The sequence below is a fragment of the Rhyacophila brunnea genome, unplaced genomic scaffold (assembly GCF_057557595.1).
Source record: "Rhyacophila brunnea isolate RB1 unplaced genomic scaffold, BYU_Rbru_1.0 scaffold_16, whole genome shotgun sequence".
Lineage (NCBI taxonomy): Eukaryota > Metazoa > Arthropoda > Insecta > Trichoptera > Rhyacophilidae > Rhyacophila > Rhyacophila brunnea.
In genome coordinates, this window is record NW_028232816.1 from 25,352,427 (window position 1) to 25,375,022 (window position 22,596).

Consider the following 22,596-nt stretch of genomic DNA (forward strand, 5'->3'; position numbering starts at 1 on the left):
ATATTAATAAATAATGTGATTTTTCCGATAATAATTTTATTATATTTTTTAGAACTTTAGTTGTTTTATTCGATATTTTTTGATAGATCACGATCATCGTAGACAACTCATGTCTTTCTAAAAATATGCGTATAAACGCACGTACAATGTTCTGCACGATTGTCGTAAATGAATTGCTGTCAAAATGTGCAATGATTCAAACGTCAGTTGATTTGGGAACAAAGTGAAATCATTTGTATGTTTTCATTATTTTTTCTTGTAAGAAATGCCAAGTAGATCGTGGACAGACGACTTGCCAAAATGTCAACATACGGGTGTAGCTTACTATCCAGTCGTCGGTGAATTGGAATCAGAAGATGCATCAGATTCAAATCATTTCAGATATTTTTATTGCCAAATAGAAGAAGATACGTAAGTGTTTCACAAGTTTTCGTCTAAAACATAATGATCTGTTTATTAGTATAGTATTTGTAAGGTTGCACTTCAAATTTCATGTCGATTTAAATAATACAATGTCCCAAAAAAAACTAACCTGAATCATCGACACAAAGAAAACAGTGAGTCATAATATTAGAAAATAAACAAAATACTTGTATATTATAATAAATATTGTCTTTTTACTGCTTAACACTCAGGTAATCATCCTTTACGTGATCTATTTTGGTGGATACTTATAAATTAACTAATCAAAGACTTTGTTTACATATACCTATTACGTAGGTACAGTGGGAAAGTGTGCTACATTTCTTAGGTAGGCTTTCAAGCGGAGAATATTATTTTGTATCTCATTAAAAATACCACAATACAAGAATATACGGATAGTAATTTCTACATTACAGAGACGTTAATACTTCTGTTTTTTTTTTGTTACATAATACACAAACATTCAAATAGTTTGCACTCTACCTAGAGAGATTCGGTTGCATGTTAATTGTACGTATTTCATTTCACCGTAGCACAGTTTGCCGTGAACTTTCTTATCGGAAAGAGATGAAAAAATTATGCGTTGTTCATGGAGCATTGCAGATAATAATGTTCCAATTTTATTAAATCCTAACCTAACAAATAATCCAGTAAGTATATCGGCTATTTGCAAAATTTATTTGCCACTGGCTTCCTGTAAACCGACAAGAACCGTGTTTTATTTAGACATGAATTTTATCTTAGTACTATACAATCTAACCTTAGTATGTGATAATGATCCATTGAAATGTATGAAAATATCAAACTTTAAATTAACAATTTTATTGGATCGAAAAGCATCTCCGCTGACAGAGAAAGGTATTTAATATAATCATGTGATAAACTGTTTCTGCCAAAAAAAAAATTGATAAATAGTCATGCGGTCATACAGTATTCTATGCCTCGGCCGCAATGAAGTAATATAATGACAACCTGTTTTCACATATAGGTACTGTACCAATGTACCTGATTCGTTTGTTCAACTAAATATTCCAAATAATCATGGTTCATTGGATAATACATTCGTTTTACTCTCGAAACACTAATGTAAGTCATTTTTATCTCAGTGCAGCTCTGGCAAATAAGTCTCAGAAGACCATTTTTGGTTTTTTTTATAATTCAATATGCAATATGAAAATGATTTAAAGCTCATTAGTAACACTGTTCTATCAAGATCACTTTCATGAGGCAGTTGGTAACCTCCGTATTCCTCCATTTTGAGGTAATCGCAAAAACCCATCAAACACATTTAGGGACTGCTAATAGATTATCTTCTTTTTGCGAACATGTTAGTAAACAATTTGAAAAATGAATAGCGAAATAAAAATGTCCTTATCATCATTAAAATTAATAAAAAATCATGTTTAAAGTTAGTCGTCAAATATAAAAAATGAGGGCTGATCAATGACATTAATATGGACAAAGCATCTTGAAAATAAAATGACACTCACTTTGTGTCGGGTCTGCCGGATGGCAAAATTCATATTTTAATATCGGTATCCTACACTCAAATGAACATTCTGCTTGCAAGCGGTCTGGCGACATCGCTGGGTCTGCCCATACAAAATTTCTGACTGTCAGGTTTTGACTCCACCATTATTATTGTGTTACAAAATGCCAATGTGCCTAGTTAAAAATTGTAAAAAAAACTACTAAACACTCCAAGAAAGATGGGATATCACTTTTCATGTGTTAGTATTATTTATTATTTATAAAATGCCATTTTAAGATATTGATGAATGTTTATTCAATGCAATTGAGTGACAGAAACCATTGGACAGTCGCCTGTGATGCGCTGGGCTCACTTGCGTCTAATCTCCGAGAAGTCGTAAGTAACCGAGAATCTGTTTCTAACGCAATGAGTCATGACACTAATACGCCATTACAATAAAGGTTATATTACTATAAATTCTCGAAGCTTGTATCGCATAATGGAAACGGATACGTCATATGGTCACGTGACATCTACCTATACGTCTGTGAATGACTTTCATGCACAATTTCTGGTGCGCGCCGCGTATGAAGTGAGTTGTCCATTTAATATGTCATTGGGGCTGATGAACATAAATGATGTTGCAATCAACCTCCAGTTAAATTCTATTAAACACTACCAAATGGAGCTGTATTTGGTATTTTATCAAAATACATAAGTACTATGAAAAAGTCTGACAGAATCTGATCAATAAAAATGTCAAAAATAGTAAAAATGGAGATTACTGACTTTAAAACGAATAGCCTCAAATATTTAGGCTCCATCTAAATATAAGGATTTCTCTAACATCTTTGCACACCCCTGATATTCCTAATTTGTACATTGTACAAATAAGTACATTGTATAGAAAATGTTGTATCACAATAAAATTATTCTTGTATGGATTGGTAATTAGTAGGTGACATATTTTTCATTATATTTCCAGCACCTTGTATGGAATATTTGATGCGCATAATGGAAGTGAGACTGCACATTTTGTCTTGCAGCGTATGGCAGCGGAGATATTACTAGGACAACTGAATGATAAATACTCGGATGAAGAAATCAAAGAAGTTTTAAGGTTTTGCATTTTTATCACTTTACAATGCTTTCAAAAATTACTCTAATTTCTTAAAATCACATAATACTTACCGTAATCAATGTGACATTAGCATATTTTGGTGTATCAGCAACATTTTTTAACTCGTTCTGTAGATTGTTTACACATTTGCCCAATTCTTATCTTAAAAGCATACATCAATGAAACGGAAAATAATTTTCAACAGTAGGTGCGATGAAATTTCGCACTCGTCGCCAATCGGAGACCAACAGCGAGTCAATTGTTTTGTCAATTTGTTTTGTCAAAGAAAACATGTCAATGAATATACTATTATTATTAATAATATAACAATAAACATAACATTAAATGGACGCATGTTGAATTTTTATGACAAATTATTTCGTTTGGCACGCGTCCGCACAATCCGCGCATCGCCTAGCCACGATCTTTTTAGACCATGCCTCAACTGAAGTAAAGCCTTAACCCATCAGAGACAGACAGAAAACGAGAAAATAGTGGACCAACAGCCAGATTAAATTTTGTACTAATTTAAGAAGAGTTTACTAACACTGCTACATTTTTTATATTTCATGATTAATTAATATAATTGTATGTTAATTTAATAAACAAATAACTTATTAACATTTACAGAATATAGAATACCTGGAATCTGTTTCATATTTAGATTTTTTTATTTGTAGGAATGGATTCTTATCTGTAGAGAAAGCATACATAGAATCAATTGATGGACTCGTCGCAGAGAGAACTAGCTTGCAATTTGAATTACCAGAAGGATTGAGCCCAGAAAAGGTTTGTATTCAGTTTAATTTAAATAATAGGTTATGAACCAATTGTTAAATTCAATATGTTGAATTAATGAAAACAACAGATAATATCGCAGTTGTCGGCCAGTAATAATTTATTTTAGGTTACGTGACTTGAAAAAATGCTCTGCCAAATAATATGATTCGGTTCTAAATTAATCACTGCTGAATTTAAAATGACCGTATGTCTAAAGCGTCAAATATATTATAATGCACATCGCGTACTATCATGTGACGTCACAGTAAGCTCCCGCTATGGGAAAAACGTGTGATGTCATTTTTCTTGGTGTTTAAAATGTTATCAGACTGATGCTCCCATCCCGTAGCACACTTTGAACCTTTAAACAAACATTGTTAGTTAGCAAAATATGCCAAAATCACCAGAACAACAATGAGGTCACCTCACGCGTAGGGCACCACATCGACACCCGCATGACTCAATGAAAGTTTTTTATCATTTTCTAAATGCCTACACATTCATGTCAAAATCGCGTGTTTTTTGTTTTTAATGGTTGGCACTACGTATTTTCTATAATAATGTTGTCTATTATCTATGGTCTGCAGGTTGGGTTATGTTCAAAATATTATCTACGGATGCAATATCGCAAGTAATTTTAACATACACATATACGTAGAAACTGTTAAAATTAATTGAAATTAGCATGAATAATGAATAATAATTCAAAAAACTAATACATTAGAGTTAGCTCTCTCCATCAGTGAATTTACAGAGATGGTGATCATTCAAAATATTCTGCAAAATGACGAAACCATCGACTGAATTTGTTGCCGTGACAGTACGCGACGTGCATCATAATGTAATTGAAGCATAAACGTCTATCTTAAGATATCGTAAGAATGTTATGCGTTTTCGAAAATCACACCTTAAACAATACAAAATCATTATTTTCTTTCAGCTGAATCAAAACTGCGGTGACATCCTTGAGAAGTTAAAAAAAATCGATGAGAGTTTGTCCATTGGTGCTACCTCAGTGATCGCTCTCATTCACAGTGGAAAACTATATGTAGCAAATGTTGGTAAGAAAACAAATACTTTCACTTATTTCATACACTGACAAAATAACAACATTACTAGCACTAAACTAAACGATCACAGAGCCGCCATAAAATCCGCTAGATCACTAAGCTTATCATCGACTTTAGCAAATGTACGTGGTAGTGAAGAACTAGGGACTGAGAAGTGTGAAAACAATGTGGCGGCATTCATCCACGAGTAAAAGCTAACCGATGCAATCTATAATTTATATTCATTGTTCAATGAAAATAAATAAGTACGACTGACAAAGTAAAGCGTGCACTATTTATGTCGGATCTGAATAACCTACCTCCACCCTTCGCCACTGCCGGGTGATGATGGATTCATTCATAGGCTTTAGTAATGCAATCAGTAAAGGATGAAGGTTATGGGTAGAGATCCATGAGCATGCATTTACACAATGTATTACCCCACTTTAAGTTAACAACAATAAGGTTAAGTATAATAATAATATTAATCGGACGTTCGAGAATATAATATAATGAGTTATAAAAGTAATAAATGATAACAGGACTGCTCGTCTCGGCGACCACAAAGAAAGTTAAACACTCCCGCTATCTCTATTTCTCATAATGTGAAATATTGTCAGTATGATTAAAAAGGTACTTTTAGACATCACTTCTGTTGTCCGTTCAGTCGTAGTTTCCGTTTTGATCTTTTTCAGTTTTAAAACGGCGGTGTATTTAGATGATCAGTTTAGTTGTCCGTTCAGTCTCAGTTGACAGTTCATTTGGGAAACGGCAAAGCATATTTACGTAGTTTTTATCCACTAAAAATGAATATTATTTTTGTAATAACTTTCTAAACAATATATTGATTGATATAATGCAGTACCTATATTTGAAGAAATAATATTTCAATCGAAATTGGAAAAGTAGTATGAAAAATACGCCAACATGGTAATTGGCACGTCAATTTAACTGGCAACTCTAAAAACGGATATGAAAACTGATGAAACACCCATCCTGTCTCGTTTCAGTTTCAGTCGGCCGCTTCAGTTTTGCATTTACACGTCACTTAAACTGACAGCTCGACTGAAACGGAGACTGATTGTTTAAAAGCACCTTAATATTGGTTTCCAACTTACTACAATGATGTAGCAAAAATCTTTCGTTATTTAATGCCAATTGGATTATGTATATTTTACATAGAATTAACATCTTTCTTTTTAGGTAACAGCCGTGCTCTGTTATGCAAGACAGATGACAATTGTGTTTTGCGTGTTGTACAACTCTCTGTAGACCATAGTCTCAGCAATGAAGATGAATTACTTCGCCTATCACAGCTGGGCCTCGATATCGACAGACTGCGAGAAGGTATACGCAATATGTTTTCATTCATTGCTATTTAATTATAACGTTAATTGCTACGCGCTAGGTGCGGTGTGCACGCTGAACGACTTAATATTTCTACTTAATTCAGTCAGTATCAATAATTTATTATTGTAATCATTCTGCCTTTTGTATCGTCCACTAAAAAACAGATATTTCTTTGTCTCTCTCACTCATGTGTTAAGGCGAAGCCTTTGGCTTAATTTACGATGAAATGTGACTTCAACGCCATCTAAAGGCATCTTACCATGAATTTCTAAAAATTCTTACTAAAAACTTTGGTCGATCGCAACCAGATGGCAATAAAATATAAAATAAAATATTGAGTGTCGCCACATATTAAAAATCATAAGCTTGATAAAAATGCATTTAAATTTATTATATATTTACTTACCTATGTAAAAATATTTACAATTAATATTCACCCCATAAAATATTTACAATTCTGACATGTCTATTTGGTTTGAATTAAAGTGTTTATGATTTTTTCATTTTGTTTACCGTAGTTTTTTTACAGTGGCAATAAAAGGATAACCTCTCCAGTCAATGAACCAGATTTTTTTACGTTGTCAGTATACTAATATAAATATTTTTTTCTACAGTGAAGTTCATTTATAGTAGTAAATGAACATTTAAGTTCAAATGTTTATAAGAATGAGTTTAATCTTGAACAATTGACAATTACATCGAATTTCTAGAGGTGGAATAAAAAAAGAATATTATTAAATGAATAGCAAATCAAATGCCATTCGAATTATTATTAAACAAAATAAGGAATATACAGTTGTACTTGGTTATTACTAGGAAGGTTGGACCGGCTGAATTTGCTCGTTATAAGCGGTACTCGTTATATCAGAGAATAGGTATTATTATTGTCGGCGAAAACAACCATTAGACACTTAACTAGTGTCATAAACGTAATCCGTCCCCGGCGGCATCCTGTCCGATCGGATTTTATTGCTTAGGGTCGTAATGTTTTTAAACGAACAACACATTAACAGTATTTTAGCTCGGTATATCCGATAAGTATCTCGTTATAACAGTAAATAAAAATGTATGGAGAAAATCATATACCAAATGTCAACGATTGTTTCCTCATTATATCCGAGATCTCGTTATGTCCGAGATTGTAATAACCGAGTTCGACTGTAGTTATAATTATGACATAGTCGATATATAGACATCCCAATTCGTTTCGTTTTAACCATGTCCGTTCCTAATGGGATCATATGGACGGTGTGTATTAATTAACTAACTATATCTGAGATAAGAATAAAGTAAGACACGCAACGAATTGAATAAAAAAGAAGTTGGAAGTAAGTAAAAACGTAAATAAACATGGGAACAAATCTTGATAAGCAAACCCAAGGACAAAATAAGTGACAAATTAAAAAAAAAAATGTAAAACGTAAGAAAAAAAATTTGAATTTGAAGTAAGTGCACCACTGATTACATAATATTCTAAGAAAAAGACAGAACGTTGTTTCTTTAAAAAAATCTAATGTCGATTTTAACGAAAAGTGCAAGGTAAAATAAAAGATAGCTATATTTATTTTACCTATAAATATGTAAGTGAAATGGATTTAGAGATATAAAAAGAAACCTTTTTGGCCCAGTGGTTTCTAGGTGTAGACTTTTGAAATTTCCTGAAGATCTCGAATAAATAATTAAAAAATATCAACACCTATACCATATTCCTAGGTATCTACTATGATTGAAAAGTAGATCTTAATTTTTTGTATTTATGATTGCTTCGTAAAAAAAAACAATATTTACGGCTTTATTATGTGGCAGATAAATGAGCAACTAAATAGTGATCCAAATATTATGAAAAGTCCAACTATCAAAGCATCACGGCATAAAATTAGTAATACCACGATTATACACAATTTATTGTACCTACATATTGTTATAATTTTCTTAGTTAATTTAATCGTTGTTTTAATTTAATTTATTTGAATTCAAATTCATCTCTTATGTGTTCATTCACTGAATTCTTTACCCTAGCTAGCGTATATTCTTTACTATTTCCAGCATACTAAATTATCAACCTCCACTTTTTGATAGGATGACAGACAGTTATAATAGGCACGTAGATAATAATTTTAAGGCCGTAGACAGGAATGAACGTTCGATGGCCCAAATATAGTACAATAGTATGTATGTAATCAAATTAGGGTACAAGTCGGTTATCTTGGATACAGCGGCAAACGCATTTTGAAAATAACCGATATACTAGATTATTTGTTAGAATTACCTAATCTAACCTAAACTAATCCAAACTAACAAATAATCCAGTATATCGGCTATTTTTATTATTTACTATTATAAATGTGTTTGCCGCTGTATCCAGGATAAACATATAGAACAAAAGTGGAAGTTTGTCGAGGCTGTTTTGATCGGGTTAATTTGTCTTTGAATAATATTGTGACTAGAAATTTTAACAATTCTTATTATTTTTAACATTGTATATTGTTCATAATTTTCGCGACTACCACGTAAATAGACGAATTTTATTTACTTATATGCTCGTATGCTTTCTTTATATTATTATGAAACTATATGTATTTCAAAATCGCTTTATAAAAGGTAGGTACGGCGAAACAGTAATAAATATATGAAATAATTACACAACACTATGTCAAAAAGTGGAGGTTGATATATTAAGTCTATTGCCTATCGTCGATATCGCAAACAGAAAATAATATTATTGACACGAGAGCTTGGCTTTGAAAATGTCATTCGTCATACGTCTTATCTATGTGTGAGTGTGCTTTTATTTTCAATGTTGTATGTGTGTGTATTTTGTATGTGGTATTGTTTCGAAATAATTCCACGAAGGGCAGCACGGACGGCCAAGCATCGGCTAAGTGTTGTCAATTTGGGCAAATATTATTTCTATCGATTCGTTAATATACAAAAATACAAGATTAAATTTATATAACTCCCGTAAAAATTAATAAATAATATTTTTAATAGAAACGCTAAACGTTTTTCGTGATTAATTGCGTCTAAGCCGAGATTTTTCGATTTTAATTACATGCTTTCTAACCTCTAAATTGATGTTTTTAAAATTTGAAAAAAAAGATATAAGGATATAATAAATTCCAATTTCCGTTTAGCGTTTCCCTAGGTAATAGATTTACGTACATTTTTATCGTAATTTTGATAATAAAACTTACGTCATTCATTCTTGCCATCCGATATAAATGTACCGAATTTGACACGTATTTTTGGTATATAGAACTCCACGATACTTTATAATTTTTTATTTTATTTTTCTCATTACTTTTGAATATATATTTACCGATTAATAAACTTTTCTAGCTATTTTTCGATAACAACTTTACCTAGAGACATCACCTTAAGGTCACCTGTTTTTACGACACCTCAAAGTTTTCTAAGCCATCCTGCCATCGTCTACACTCTACACAGAAACAAATGAAATGGAATTGTCTGCTCCGATCAGATCACAATCACTACCTATTTAAACAGTAATTTAGATGTTATTAAAAATGTTTGAGGGACACTCTTATTTCTACCACACTAAGTAAATCAAGAATCACGATCTTTTTAATTATAACATGTCAGCGGCATGTGTCCATTCAATCCGAGAGCTACGACAGAATGTCATCTTCAACCTGAGAATATTCTCCAATTGGAAATAATTTTCTTTTACAGCTGACGCTCTGGGTAATCAATCAAGTACCCGATGCCTGGGAAATTACTTGGTGAAAGGACTGTACCGAGCTTTTCCCGACATGAGGACCGCCACCAGTGAACCAGTTATTGCGATTCCAGAAGTCCATGGACCCATTAAGCTTGATCAGTCATGCAGGTTATTGTATTACAGATTTTTAATTTTTGCTTTTATCCTAATAATGTGATCTCATATCGCATACAATCTGATAATATGGCATGTCTAAAAAATTAACTACTTTCCAGGAGAGCCATAAAACTGAGCCAATCATTTATTTAAGAAGTTGATAATTTTTTTTTTTATCAAACGTGCACACTAGTTGCCGTAATATTGAGAGCCTTATTAGTGCGTGGGTTTGCTGTCACGTAATTTCATATAGATATGTATTAAGTACTTAAATGTAAATTCGTTTGCCTCCTGCGCATCTATTCTATACACAAGACTGCTATCGGCGGCTATTGAGGGTAATGTATCATATTTTTGTATTGAGTATTATAATTATTGTTACAATAAGTTAGTCTTCTAAACAGTTAAAACTGTCTATCTCACTCTAAAAGTTAGCACAGCCAACAGAGGTGCTGTTAAAACATAGCATTTATTGTAACAATTATAACTAACTTATTGTAAAAGTTATAAGACCTCAATACAAAAATATTAAAAACTACCCTCAATAGCGGCCGATAGCAGTCTTTTCAAAATTCACAGTACACATTGCAAACACCAACAGTATATTTGTCTGATTTAAATTAGTGAATTGCGTAGAACTTTACTTGCACTACATAATATCTAGATAATAAAATGAATTTTGACATGTATAGGTTTGATTCCGTCAGTCACACATTGTATTTTATAGAAAATTATATATTTCATGTTGTATTCTTTCTTTGACAGATTTCTTATTTTGATGAGCGACGGACTTTATAGAAGTCTCCAAGAGTCAACGGAAACCGAGCAAGTAAACAAAAGATTTGCCCAAATGGTGGTGGAACAATTTCGAACGCAGCCAACGTTGACTGCAGTGTGCCAAGCGGTAGTTAACCAAACCATCAACATGTATCAGGAATACTGCTCGCTGTCATCTCAACCGAGAAAACTTAGTAATAGAAATACACTTTTGATCAGGAATTTCAATTTCCAACTGCCAAATGCTCCCGTATCGCGATCACCAATGGCTCATAAAAAGCATGTCGATCCGAAATCAACGATATTCCTGCAAACCACAAAATCACCCCGAGGAGAATCTGAAAATTCTGTGATATTTAATAACATCGATTCTCAGTCGGTTAACAGATCACACGGACGACACCACAGTAATGAATCGTCTCCTCGAAATTCATACAACAGTGACGTCTCAAAACAGCAAAGTACAACAGTCCGTTTTAATCCGATAGTTCAAAGCCACTCCCACAATTCCATCACAGACGAAGGCGAAACAATTGAAGTGTTTACCAACGGAAGCGAATTGAGTAGATCCTCTTTGCCAACTCAAAGTGATAAAGATGATTCGACCTGTCAGAGTGGTGACAATTATTTGTCAACGATTACGTCACAATTTTCACAGGGCTCTAACTTTCCCGACAGTTCATCTACCGATAGTTCCGACATATACTCAAACAACAATAGGATTCTATATGATAAGAATAGAAAAATTGAAGCCTATGTAGACTTTTCGCAATATTATGATAATATAAACCTGGCAAGACTGAACGGGACACTGCCTTCCAGTATAGATTTTGACTGATGAGATTAAATTTCCTTGTTATGAAGAGATAGTTTATTTATGTTATAATTTCTAATACAAATTGTTTATTTATTATTTGTGATATTAATATGATTTTATGCTAATATTTGAGTATCTGGTCAATATTTTTAATTATATTTGTTTGTATATATCGTAATTGACTTTAAAATTGTATGAATGAACATTTTTTTGTTTGATTCCGATACCCATCCCAATTTTTTTCACTATATGTAACAATTGCATCAAATTACAAAGAATACAAGGAAACGTACAAGGAATTCAAGTGTATGAATGAAGAACTTGAGTAAATTAACTTCACAGTTAAATACATACATATTCTATGTCAATACACTATGTATGTACAGTGAAACCCCGATTCTATGGTTTTCAAGGGACCCTAAAAAACGATAAATGCGGATATATAAATAAACTCATTTTTCTCCTGGATTTTTTTCGACGTCTTGAATAATTATTTTCAGTTTCTCAGCAAGAGTTCTAGTTTTCTTCATGGGGGGCATTTTAGTTACGACATAAAAATTCGCGATACGAGATGCGAGGCAAGCCTGAGCACCGACCGACCTGTGCAAACAAAGCGACACGACTGAAAGGTCTGTATGTATCATAAACAATTCTACGAAAGCGAAATGAAAATTATTCGAGATAATATTTGTGTTGGGACCAGTGGCGGCCGGTGGTCTTTAGAATAGCATTTTCTGGTAGTGCGCAATGGTTTACCTTCTATAAAGAGAAGATCTTCTTCTTTCACCCTGTCATGACCCAGCATAGGGCAAGCACAAGTTCGCGCCACTTCCCTTGGTCCATCGCCAACTCTTGCGCCTCCCGCCATGTCAGACCTGCAGCACGTAGGTCGCTTTTGTGGCACCGCTGGGGGGTGAGGGAGGGCCGGCCATGGCGACGGAACCCTTGAGGCTGTGCCATAAGGGTACGACGTGTCACACTTTTAGGCGGCATCCGGAGCACGTGTCCTAGCCACGTAAGATCGTAAAGCGTCTTTTCATGATTACCTCAATCACCGAAGGCTACCGTGTTCTCTTACCGACTTCTCAGAAGGTAAATTAAATATGTCTTTGTTTATTTATACTACTTCTGAATGAATGAATTTGAGTGGTTCAGAAATAAACGCGGCAGGTTTGAATTTTCGTAAAATGTTGGCGATTCATTAAATATGTTAACTGTAAAATTATTTAAAATTAACTCTCCAACATTGTTATAAAACAGAAACTGGCATTTTTGTTTCTAGAGTCCTTCGTTTCGTGCGCCGATCTAAAAGTGTGTAAAAAATTCTACTCAAAACGCCATTACAGGAACATTCGGCCACCGTTTAAGCAGTATACAATGACCTCATTGTAATCCTGTGCAAACTGAAAATCTATTCGGATCGCAATCGCTTTGCGCTCATGAACGGAGTATTGTTAATAATACTGTTACATGTTCTACTTCGCGAAGTGAGTGATACATGTATGAATAACAATGAAAAGTTGAGTGATGTCTTCGAAAATGGAGGCAGTGTGTTGCACTTGCATGGTATTAGAGGAGCCGCCGCTGGTTGGGACCATAATATTTGTGACAGGACCATAATATTTAGACGATAAATCGGGGAAAGGTTAATATCCGAGGTTATTTAACATTGTTCTTATGGGTATTTGTGCGGGACTTTCAAAAATGAACGATCCATGCGGGAAAATGATTTATGCGAGAACGATAGATCGGGGTTCCACATGTACATATAATATGTCAGGAGAATATAATTAGTACCTACGCTCCACTTATGTTTATTAGTGTTTTTGGGTGTGAAGAAAATAATTTCATTCCTTCTGATATGATTTTTTCAGGATGCAAATCAGGGTAAAATTGAAACTTTATATTCATTGCAATCAAAATTTGAAGAGTGAATTAAATTACGCTCGTACATATTTGTATTGAAAATTCAAATTTCTCACGCCAAATGCAATTTTATATAATTAGTTGCAAGTGTATTTTTTTTCTTGCATAAATAATATTTAGTGATGAGAAAATTATCCCCAGCCTTTGGATCATAGTAATTACGTCCTCTAATTCATATAAAAGCATAATAAAACTCAATATTTTAAAGATAAGTGTAGATGTCTAAGAGCTACTGAAATTTGACTCGAGTACAGTAAATTTTTTGACAATTAATTGACTGCAATTTTAAATCTAGTGAGAAAAAAAAGTTGCATGGATACATTTCATGGATACGAAGCCGGTAAATATTGGTACGACTGACATATTCAATACATTTTGAGCATTTAAAAAAACCAACAAAATATTTTATAACTAGAATGTAAGAACATAAAATATTATATTAGAAAAAAAATACCAGATGTGTATAATATGCGAAAAATCATTAATTTAATTGGTCTCTCCTATGGAGTTGTCAATATTGTCTTGCCATAATTTACCTCTCGCATACAGAATTGTGCAATTGGAAAATTAGGTTGGTATGGAATAAAAACAAATATTTAGAAATATTAGTATCCTATATTTTTTGAATTAAAATAAAAATTAATTTTATAAAATATGATGGGATTGTATGAACTGCTTTGAATCGAACAATCTCATTAAAATACAAATAATTTCAAAACACTTCACAACAAATGCTTAATCGATTACACAGGTTTGTAGTCCAGTTTGCTTTCTAATTTTTTGTTGTCGGCGACTTTCCGTACAGCCTTCATAAGATCTTCCTGTAAATCAAAACAATGTATTAGCTATTATGTAATGGTCGACGGATCATTGACAGATAAATACAAGTTGAAATGGCATTTAAATAAACGTTCAATTGTGGCGGCTATTTCACACAAAAGGGAAATATAGATTATCCCAACTCTGAGATGGCGAACCCTTTTCTACAAGTGTGAAATTATAAGCAAACATTTTTTTAAGTTGTCATATACGTAAATAAAAAATCTAAATATGTTTTTACACAATGCTGTATTGTAAATTTATCATAAAATATTAGGTATCGGTAAATCATTACACAGTGGCACCACGAGTAGCATGTAGTGGTAATGTTTGCTAGCATTCGGACAGGCATCGCAGCAAACAATTTCAATACACCTGCAAATTGCCTATGGTGCCAATGTAGAATGATTTACCAATGCCATATTTTCTAAATTTACAGGATACACAAAAATATTTATGTTTACAATATTTTTTGTCTGATGTCAATTTATTTATTAGCGGTTTATATTCGATTTTATATAATTGATCAGCGTAAGTAGTTCACAATAATTGTTGCCCAGAGATGGGTTGCTAACTAGTTACTAGTATTGCTAAACATACATATCGATAAAAATATTCTTTAAATCGTCATGCCGATAAAACAAGCCAGTATTATTGCCAGATGAAAGAGGTTTTTTTAAAATTCAGCAGTTTTTAATAAATCCATATTTGAACATACATAATTCTGAAAACACTCATGAGAAAATTTATCCAATAGAAAAAAAAACTAAGACACCCGCAGAAATCGAACCTGCGTCTCTTGGACGCTTATGAGCAGGTGTTAAAAAGGCCAATAGTTAAAATGTGTTGCAATTAAGCAGAGTGGTAATGCACAGGGCGCGATACCCAAAAAACGCAGGATCAATTCCTGCAGAATTATGTATGTTCAATAATTAAAATGGTACATTCTTAAAATCTTGTTAATTATGCGTTGAATAAAAGAAATAGTTAATTAAATCCATATTTAATTAAGTATATAAAAGAAACTACTCAACTTTTCTGCGCAAAATTCGAACTGCATGTCACAGAAATGGTCAAAGATTGAAAGTTTTATAGATTCATCACCCCTCTACTTGATAATCGGAATAAGTTTTCTTATTTTTAAAATTATATAAAATGATTTTATTAAAAAAGGGTTAATCAAATATGCTTGTGAGTTTTCCCATATACTTTACGCAAAATCGTCTGTTAGTAAAACGGTTGAGATCTATGTATAACCCGGATTGAAGTACAAAATGGAACATTTAAGATGAAAAACGAAATGTAGGAAAATTAAATCAACAATTGTAATTTTAAGAAAATTTCATATCAATGCATAGGCAAAAGCTATTGCAATTCGTCTGATTTCAATTAGAAATTTGCAATTTGATAATTTCTACCTTATAGCTGGATATTACCTGAATAATGTATTCCCTCTCAGCGCGAATGGCAAAGAGACCAGCTTCCGTACAGACATTCCTAAGATCGGCACCGTTAAATGCATCGGATAGCTTCACCACGGCTTCATAATCAATTTCCCCGTGTTTCGCAATGGGTCCAGCGTGGATTTTGAGAATATCAAGACTGTAACATACAAAAATAATATAATTTATATTTGTCGTTGAGCTATTAATCGGCATCGAGGCCTCGCTTACATTATTTTCTGAAAGAAAGAAAATTATTGACTTCCTAGTTTGACTGACATACATATAATTAATATTTCAAATGGAAACAGATAATGCTTTGAAGTAATCCAATGATTCCCAACATGTGGGCAATTGATACCATAATCATTCCTGAAACTTTCTGACGGTGAACCATTATTTTCTGATATAAGAACATTAATTTTTGAGCTACTATTTCAATAAAACTGTTGTAAAATATTACATACCGAGCTTGTTCATTTGGAAGAGGGATTTCAATCTTTCTGTCAAGACGGCCCGGACGCAGAAGAGCAGGATCCAAGGTGTCTGGTCTGTTTGTAGCCATTATTATTTTCACCTGACCAAGAGAATCGAATCCGTCCATCTAAAACATAATATGTACATGGAAGACACTATTTTGAATATTGACAAAGTTTAATGAAAAATGTCGATACTGATGAATGAATGGTAATTGAAATATTGATTTAAAGCGTATTACCCGTAACGAGGTCAATCTATTTTCAACAATTGCAATATTAGGAACTAAATGGTATCAAAGGGGAAACTTCACTGAAAAGTAAAAAAGTTTCAGGACAATTTCTATCATAGCAAATGTCTAATAGACAAAACAAAATATGAATCTTTTGAAAGTTAGAAACGTATATTTCTATGAATGGTATGCAATATATTATTAAGTAACTACATAAATACTTTTTCGAATTTGTCTTGAGGTTATTCAAATGCCATGTCAAACAAAATATGTATGAAAATCTTAAAGAAATAAAAGTAGTAATCCTTTTTTATACTTCTATATCGTAACAATATTCAACAATTGAATAATTAAATTCCCAAGACATTATCAATTACAGTTTGAACAGACTATTTATAGTCATTCTGAATATTATTCTGTGATCAGGCAGTCAAGGCACGCTTGCTGAAAGAGCAATACGTGTCTTTACAGCAACATTCTAGAAAAATTTTAAATCACAAAAAAACTCTAGGCTTGCACTCGAAAAAGAAATTATTATAATCAATGGTTAGTTCAGTATGAAAATAATGATAAAAAGTATGTTGAGTTTGGATTTACTATATCAAAAATGATTATTTGAGACGATGACGTCCTAAATTCTTGCATTTATACATTTGTGTCGGATGCGTATTACATATCATTTCTCGACTAGTGGTCAGCCTTTTGAAACAGACAACTATAAAATTAAAATAATATCTAGATACGTAATTTTAATTTACCTGATTGAGAAGTTCCATGAGAGTACGCTGAATTTCACGATCGGCTGAAGTACCTTCAGAAAATCTTCTGCCACCTGTTAAAAAATATCATCAGCCTGTCATGATTGTAATCGCCAAAATATAAAGGCCTTGGTTGGATATAACGTACAATACTGTACCATAAGAAAGCCACGAAACTTTTAAATGTTCCAATGCAGACTTCTATTACCTTCGCCTGATTAATTATAACAATTATGGTAAACATTGGAATCTTTTATATATTATCAATAAATACCTTTAATCTAGAATCATTTAATGATGACATATTTTTGATTTATTGGTGGTATGATAAAAAGTGAGCGGTAAACTTACCGATGGCGTCAATTTCATCCATGAAGATAATGCAAGGCTGGTGATCCCTGGCGTAATTGAACATCTCACGAATCAAACGAGCACTCTCCCCAATGTATTTATCAACAATCGCACTAGATACAACCTGCAAGAAATGATTCAATGGTAATAATCAGGGCTTCGAACGGTTATTTTTTTTCATTCTGGTTCAAGTAAAAAAATATATATCGGTTCGCTGCCGGTTTAAGTTCTGAAAAAAATAACGGTTTTTCCAATTTTCAGTTCAGTTCCGAGTGTTTTCCGAATTTTTTAATGTTTTCATTTTTATTAAATATTTATTTTCTACCATAATTTATAACACATTATGGTACTTGTATGATAGCCCAGCACCACGCTCCGAAACCAATGGTTATGCTGCGCTCCACGGCTGTAGCCATAATTTTTTTAAATAATATATTATAAATTATGAGAATTATGTCGAGATGTGTCACAATAACTGAAGTGGGGAGTAAGATCATATTTTTTTTAAGAATTATAAATAACCAAGTCCTTCCTTTTTCGTACAAGGTGGTTGTTAGTAATTTGGAACAATCACAAACATCCAGGCTTTGAGAAAAACACATAAATATTGTGTCCTCACCGGGAATCAAACCCAGAACTCTCTGGTGGAAGGCCATCGCCTTACACACTGCACCACGAGAGCCGCCTAGTAAGATCATGTTAACGCACGTGTTTGAATATGTACCTACCGAACCGAAAAAAGCGATATTTTTTTGGTTCGGTTCCGGTTTGAAGACCTGGTTATAATCAACATGGGTAGAAATGATGACGTCACGCTTACTATGTATCCCTTTACTTTAGGTTGTTTCAAAACGAAAGAAAACGTCACTCATGCCTCGCACTCCATTCAGCATTATGCAATAATTTGATTTTTTTACAGCTAAAACGATTTTGAGAGAGGACCCAAATATACGTATCTCAAGAATTATAAAAAAAATTGAGAGCCACAAACATATTTTTAAAGACAGAATTAGAGTCGACAAATCTTATACATTTTCCAAAAATATAAGCCTGAAATGCGCGAGGGTTTTCTGCAGTTACAATTTTTTAATTATTTTGAAGTTGGCGACAAATGAACAAAACAAATGAAAATATTTGTTATCATTTGCGTTACGCATTGAAAAAATACTTCTTAATTAAATTATACATGCATATTTTAAAATATTGCAGTGGTACCTTAAAATAACGGAAAACATTTCGCAGAGCGTGAAAAAGATTTATTGGAAGGTTTTAGAAGACATTCTGGCCATTTGGATGACTTCATTAAGTATTTATATGCGACACAAGACATTTATTTGGTAGTCATAAAAAACGATGATGGGATTATGTACCAACTTTATAGAGTGACCCGAGGCAATGTTTTTCTGTTATTTTACACGAGACATGTTTCTGATAACACATTCACTGCTGACCAGTTAATTAAAAATTAATTACATTTAATTATCATGCTAATAGTATCTAATGGCTAATAAAGAGTTTAGATATTTTTTGTATATCTTTGGGTGGGCTTAGTATAATTTTACAGAAAATAAACCACACAATACACAAAGTATTCCTCAAAACTAATGTGAAGGATAACTTTGTATTTTAATTCTTCAGACTGAATGGTTTTAATTTCTTGACTCATGACAATTGTATTTATAAAGATTATTGGAAGATTGCATCATGTTTGTTTTTGTACAGTTTAATTTTCACATTCAATGCGTCTGAAGAATCATGTTCACATGCCAAAGAGCAACATGTGCTAATCTTAAAATGTCTCATCAGAACAGTTCAGTAGACAACTTTGATTTGGATGTAGCAATCCTCAACCCGCATAATTTCTAAGGCAAAATATAATATGGTAAACAAACACCACAGGTGTACTATTTGCTAGATTGCTTCACTGTGATCGCAGCATTAAAACAGGACATAATGTATTAAAATAATACCAAAATAATACAATCAACCAACCTTGAGGAAGTTAGCATCCAACTGTGAAGCAACGGCTCTTGCGAGCAAAGTTTTACCGGTACCTGGTGGACCATAAAGTAAACAACCTTTTGGTGGGGTGATACCAACTCGGATGAACAATTCTGGGTTCATCAACGGTAACTCAATCACCTACATTAAAAAAAAACTTTCATTAATTATTATAATTAATCTTAAATTGAAAGGGTAAAAATCATTTGTGTTCTTTTTTTTCAATTAATTTGAGCATTAACTTACCTCACGCAGCTCTCTGATCTGTTCCTGCAGACCACCGATGGCAGAGTAGGTGACGTCTCCGGGATCCTCGTGACTCATGTTATAGACCAGAGGATCGACCTCGCGCGGCAGATGTCGCATCACGGTGAGGGTGGTCATATCGAGTGCGACACGGGTGCCGCCTCGCAGCTTTGCCTTGTCCAACTGGCGGCGGCATCCCACCACGTAGCGAGGGCCGTTAGTGGCTTTTACTATGACTGCAATTGACACAAATTTCAATTAGTAATATGCCAATATTATCCCCCTCACATAGATAAAAGTATCCATTTTTTCCATATTACTTTGCGTTACATCAATTTTATAATGTTGAACATCGGTCTAAAATTGTAATTATTTAATCAACACGTTTGGGTTTTGCTACAAACTTGACATGACTTATAACCTGTGATATGAACTTATCAATACATAACTTGAAAACACCTCAAATATAGGTATACCTACTAGAAAAAATCACATTTAAAAAAAATATGACGCCGACGGGATTTGAACCCGTATATTTTAGTAGGTATATATATATCTGAGGTATTTTCAAGTCATCTATGTACCTATTTTCAATATATAGAATGTCAGTCTCAAAATCTTGTGAATTATGAACAATTCGATAAGCATTATTCATGCAGGACCACTAGTTAAAATTATCATAATTAAGTAGGAAGCCCACAGCTTAAGTGGTTAAAGCATATTGGCGCGATACCATTGGATATATGAGCTCAAATCCCGTCGGGCGTCGTATTTTTATCAATCTAGTGGGTGCCTAGAAGTGTTTTCAAGTTATGTATGTTCAATAATATATAAAATGTTACATTCTGGAATCTTGTGAATTATTCGTTGAAAAATAGAAATGGTTTTTTTTTTTTTTTTAGAATTATTAATAACCATATCCTTGCTTTTTCGTACAAGGTGGTTGTTAGTAATTTTGAACAATCACAAACACCCAGGCTTTGAGAAAAACACATAAATGTTTTTGTCATGATCGGGAATCGAACCCAGAACTCTCGGGTGGAAGGCCAGCGCTTATCATATTGATTTACTTTTATTACACAGCCATAGGTAAATACATGATATTATTAAACCTGTAAAACTCATTTTGGTAATCTTATACTACTCCATATCGTTTTTGTGATTGAGGTCTTTTGACACAAAAAACCAAACTAAAACCCTACACAACTTACTGTAATAAGTAGGTTGTATTCGGTTTTCTGTAATATTTCAGTAGTTAATTTTGGTTAGGTTTTTTTGTCTCAAAAAACCTTAACCATGAAGACGATTTATGGAGTGTTATAACTTTATCAGTATTAGTTAATGTAGAACTTACATTTCTCCTCAGTCAGCTGTTTTAAAACTTCGCCTACAATCTGTCCGACGCTCTGAAGGGCCTTTAAATCGTTTTCACTTTTATCGTACTGCTTTGTTAAATCTTTTAGTTGTTCTCGCACTGTAACGACAAAATTTTACCGGTCAAATTGATATCACAATATTCACTATAATGTTTAACCTACAATTGAAAATATTCAAAAACACACACATAAATACATAATTTAAGTTCGGCGTACATCTTTAAATAATATTACGACAAACGGTGTCACACAGAATGATAGTAAAACATTAATAAATATTGTACAAATGTTTTTAGAGTAAGAATGATTCAACAATTTTTGACATAAGTACATACGTCGCCGAAGAAGCGCATAGTCACGAATGGTTAAATTTAGTGCTAATAACGTAAAAGTTGAGAATTAATGAATGTAGTTCTTACTGTCTTTTAATCTAGATTCCACTTCCTTGTGTTCCATCAACTTTTTCCGATAATCTTGGAAAGATTTCTCCCTGAAATTATCAACAGCCATAGCCGCCATGTTAGCGTATTTCTTGTCCTCTCGTCTTTCTCGATTTGTTGCTGAATGACAGCAAATAAATGAAGCAATTATCTATGAAATAAAGTTAACCATCAACTATTGTTCGATCTGTTGAGACTACACTAAAAATTACATGGAGTTGACTGCTCTAAAGTAGGTCCATTTACCCGGATCACCCAAAGAATTTAAACTTTTTGGGTACGTTCGTTTGTACATTGTGCATCGTTAGTTCACGTTTATGCACAAAGAGATTGGACCGTGCAATGTCTTTGTTAACCGAAAAATTCCAATTTAAAATTGGGTGTCCCGGCTAAACGTTGGATCACCCAACATCGAATTATCAACATTTCTTTAGTGCGTTCGTATGTGCATCGTTAGTGCACGTTTGTGCACGCACATTAAGGGGGTCATTCGAATTTCAATTTGGGTGACCCAGCTATAATATGCTGGGAACTCGTGTCACTATTGCTTGGATGTTTTTCAATTTTTAACACGTATGCGTCGGTAGTGAACGTTAGTGCTTAGTTGGTATTTTTTTTTTGTTTTTTCACCCATATTCAGCGCTTTCAAGTTTGTATGTGAAACCTATCTGCGTGGGTTTAAAAAAATATTTTTCAGTGAAATGTCTTGTCGCATAGCGCATTTGTACATACTTTTAATTTTATATGAAATATTTGATGAACGAAGTAAAACCACCCGACAAACTCTTTTAACTTTTTATAAGGTCATCAATTTTTTTATTATTTTCTTACATTTGCGCACGTGCTTTTTTTGTTTTCGAGATTATATCATATCATTATCATATCATACGCTCAGTATTCAAC

The 22,596-nt window shown here is 33.1% G+C and overlaps 2 protein-coding genes across 2 annotated transcripts; one reads left to right on the plus strand and one right to left on the minus strand.

Moving 5' to 3' along the window:
- Window positions 1–175: 175 nt before the first annotated feature.
- LOC147074548 (TGF-beta-activated kinase 1 and MAP3K7-binding protein 1-like) lies at window positions 176–11,828 on the plus strand. Its single transcript, XM_085943418.1, has 7 exons — window positions 176–411; window positions 2,880–3,014; window positions 3,695–3,803; window positions 4,735–4,855; window positions 6,047–6,190; window positions 9,887–10,043; window positions 10,797–11,828. The coding sequence occupies exons 1-7, from the start codon at window positions 266–268 to the stop codon at window positions 11,644–11,646; spliced, it is 1,662 nt and encodes a 553-aa protein (XP_085799544.1). The 5' UTR covers window positions 176–265; the 3' UTR covers window positions 11,647–11,828.
- Window positions 11,829–14,146: 2,318 nt separating this feature from the next.
- Rpt4 (Regulatory particle triple-A ATPase 4) lies at window positions 14,147–21,819 on the minus strand. The gene is made up of 9 exons (XM_085943579.1): window positions 21,673–21,819; window positions 21,232–21,351; window positions 19,878–20,113; window positions 19,623–19,772; window positions 17,631–17,754; window positions 17,280–17,353; window positions 16,280–16,416; window positions 15,807–15,972; window positions 14,147–14,372 (listed from the first exon to the last, which is right to left on the minus strand). The coding sequence occupies exons 1-9, from the start codon at window positions 21,770–21,772 to the stop codon at window positions 14,295–14,297; spliced, it is 1,185 nt and encodes a 394-aa protein (XP_085799705.1). The 5' UTR covers window positions 21,773–21,819; the 3' UTR covers window positions 14,147–14,294.
- Window positions 21,820–22,596: the final 777 nt, after the last annotated feature.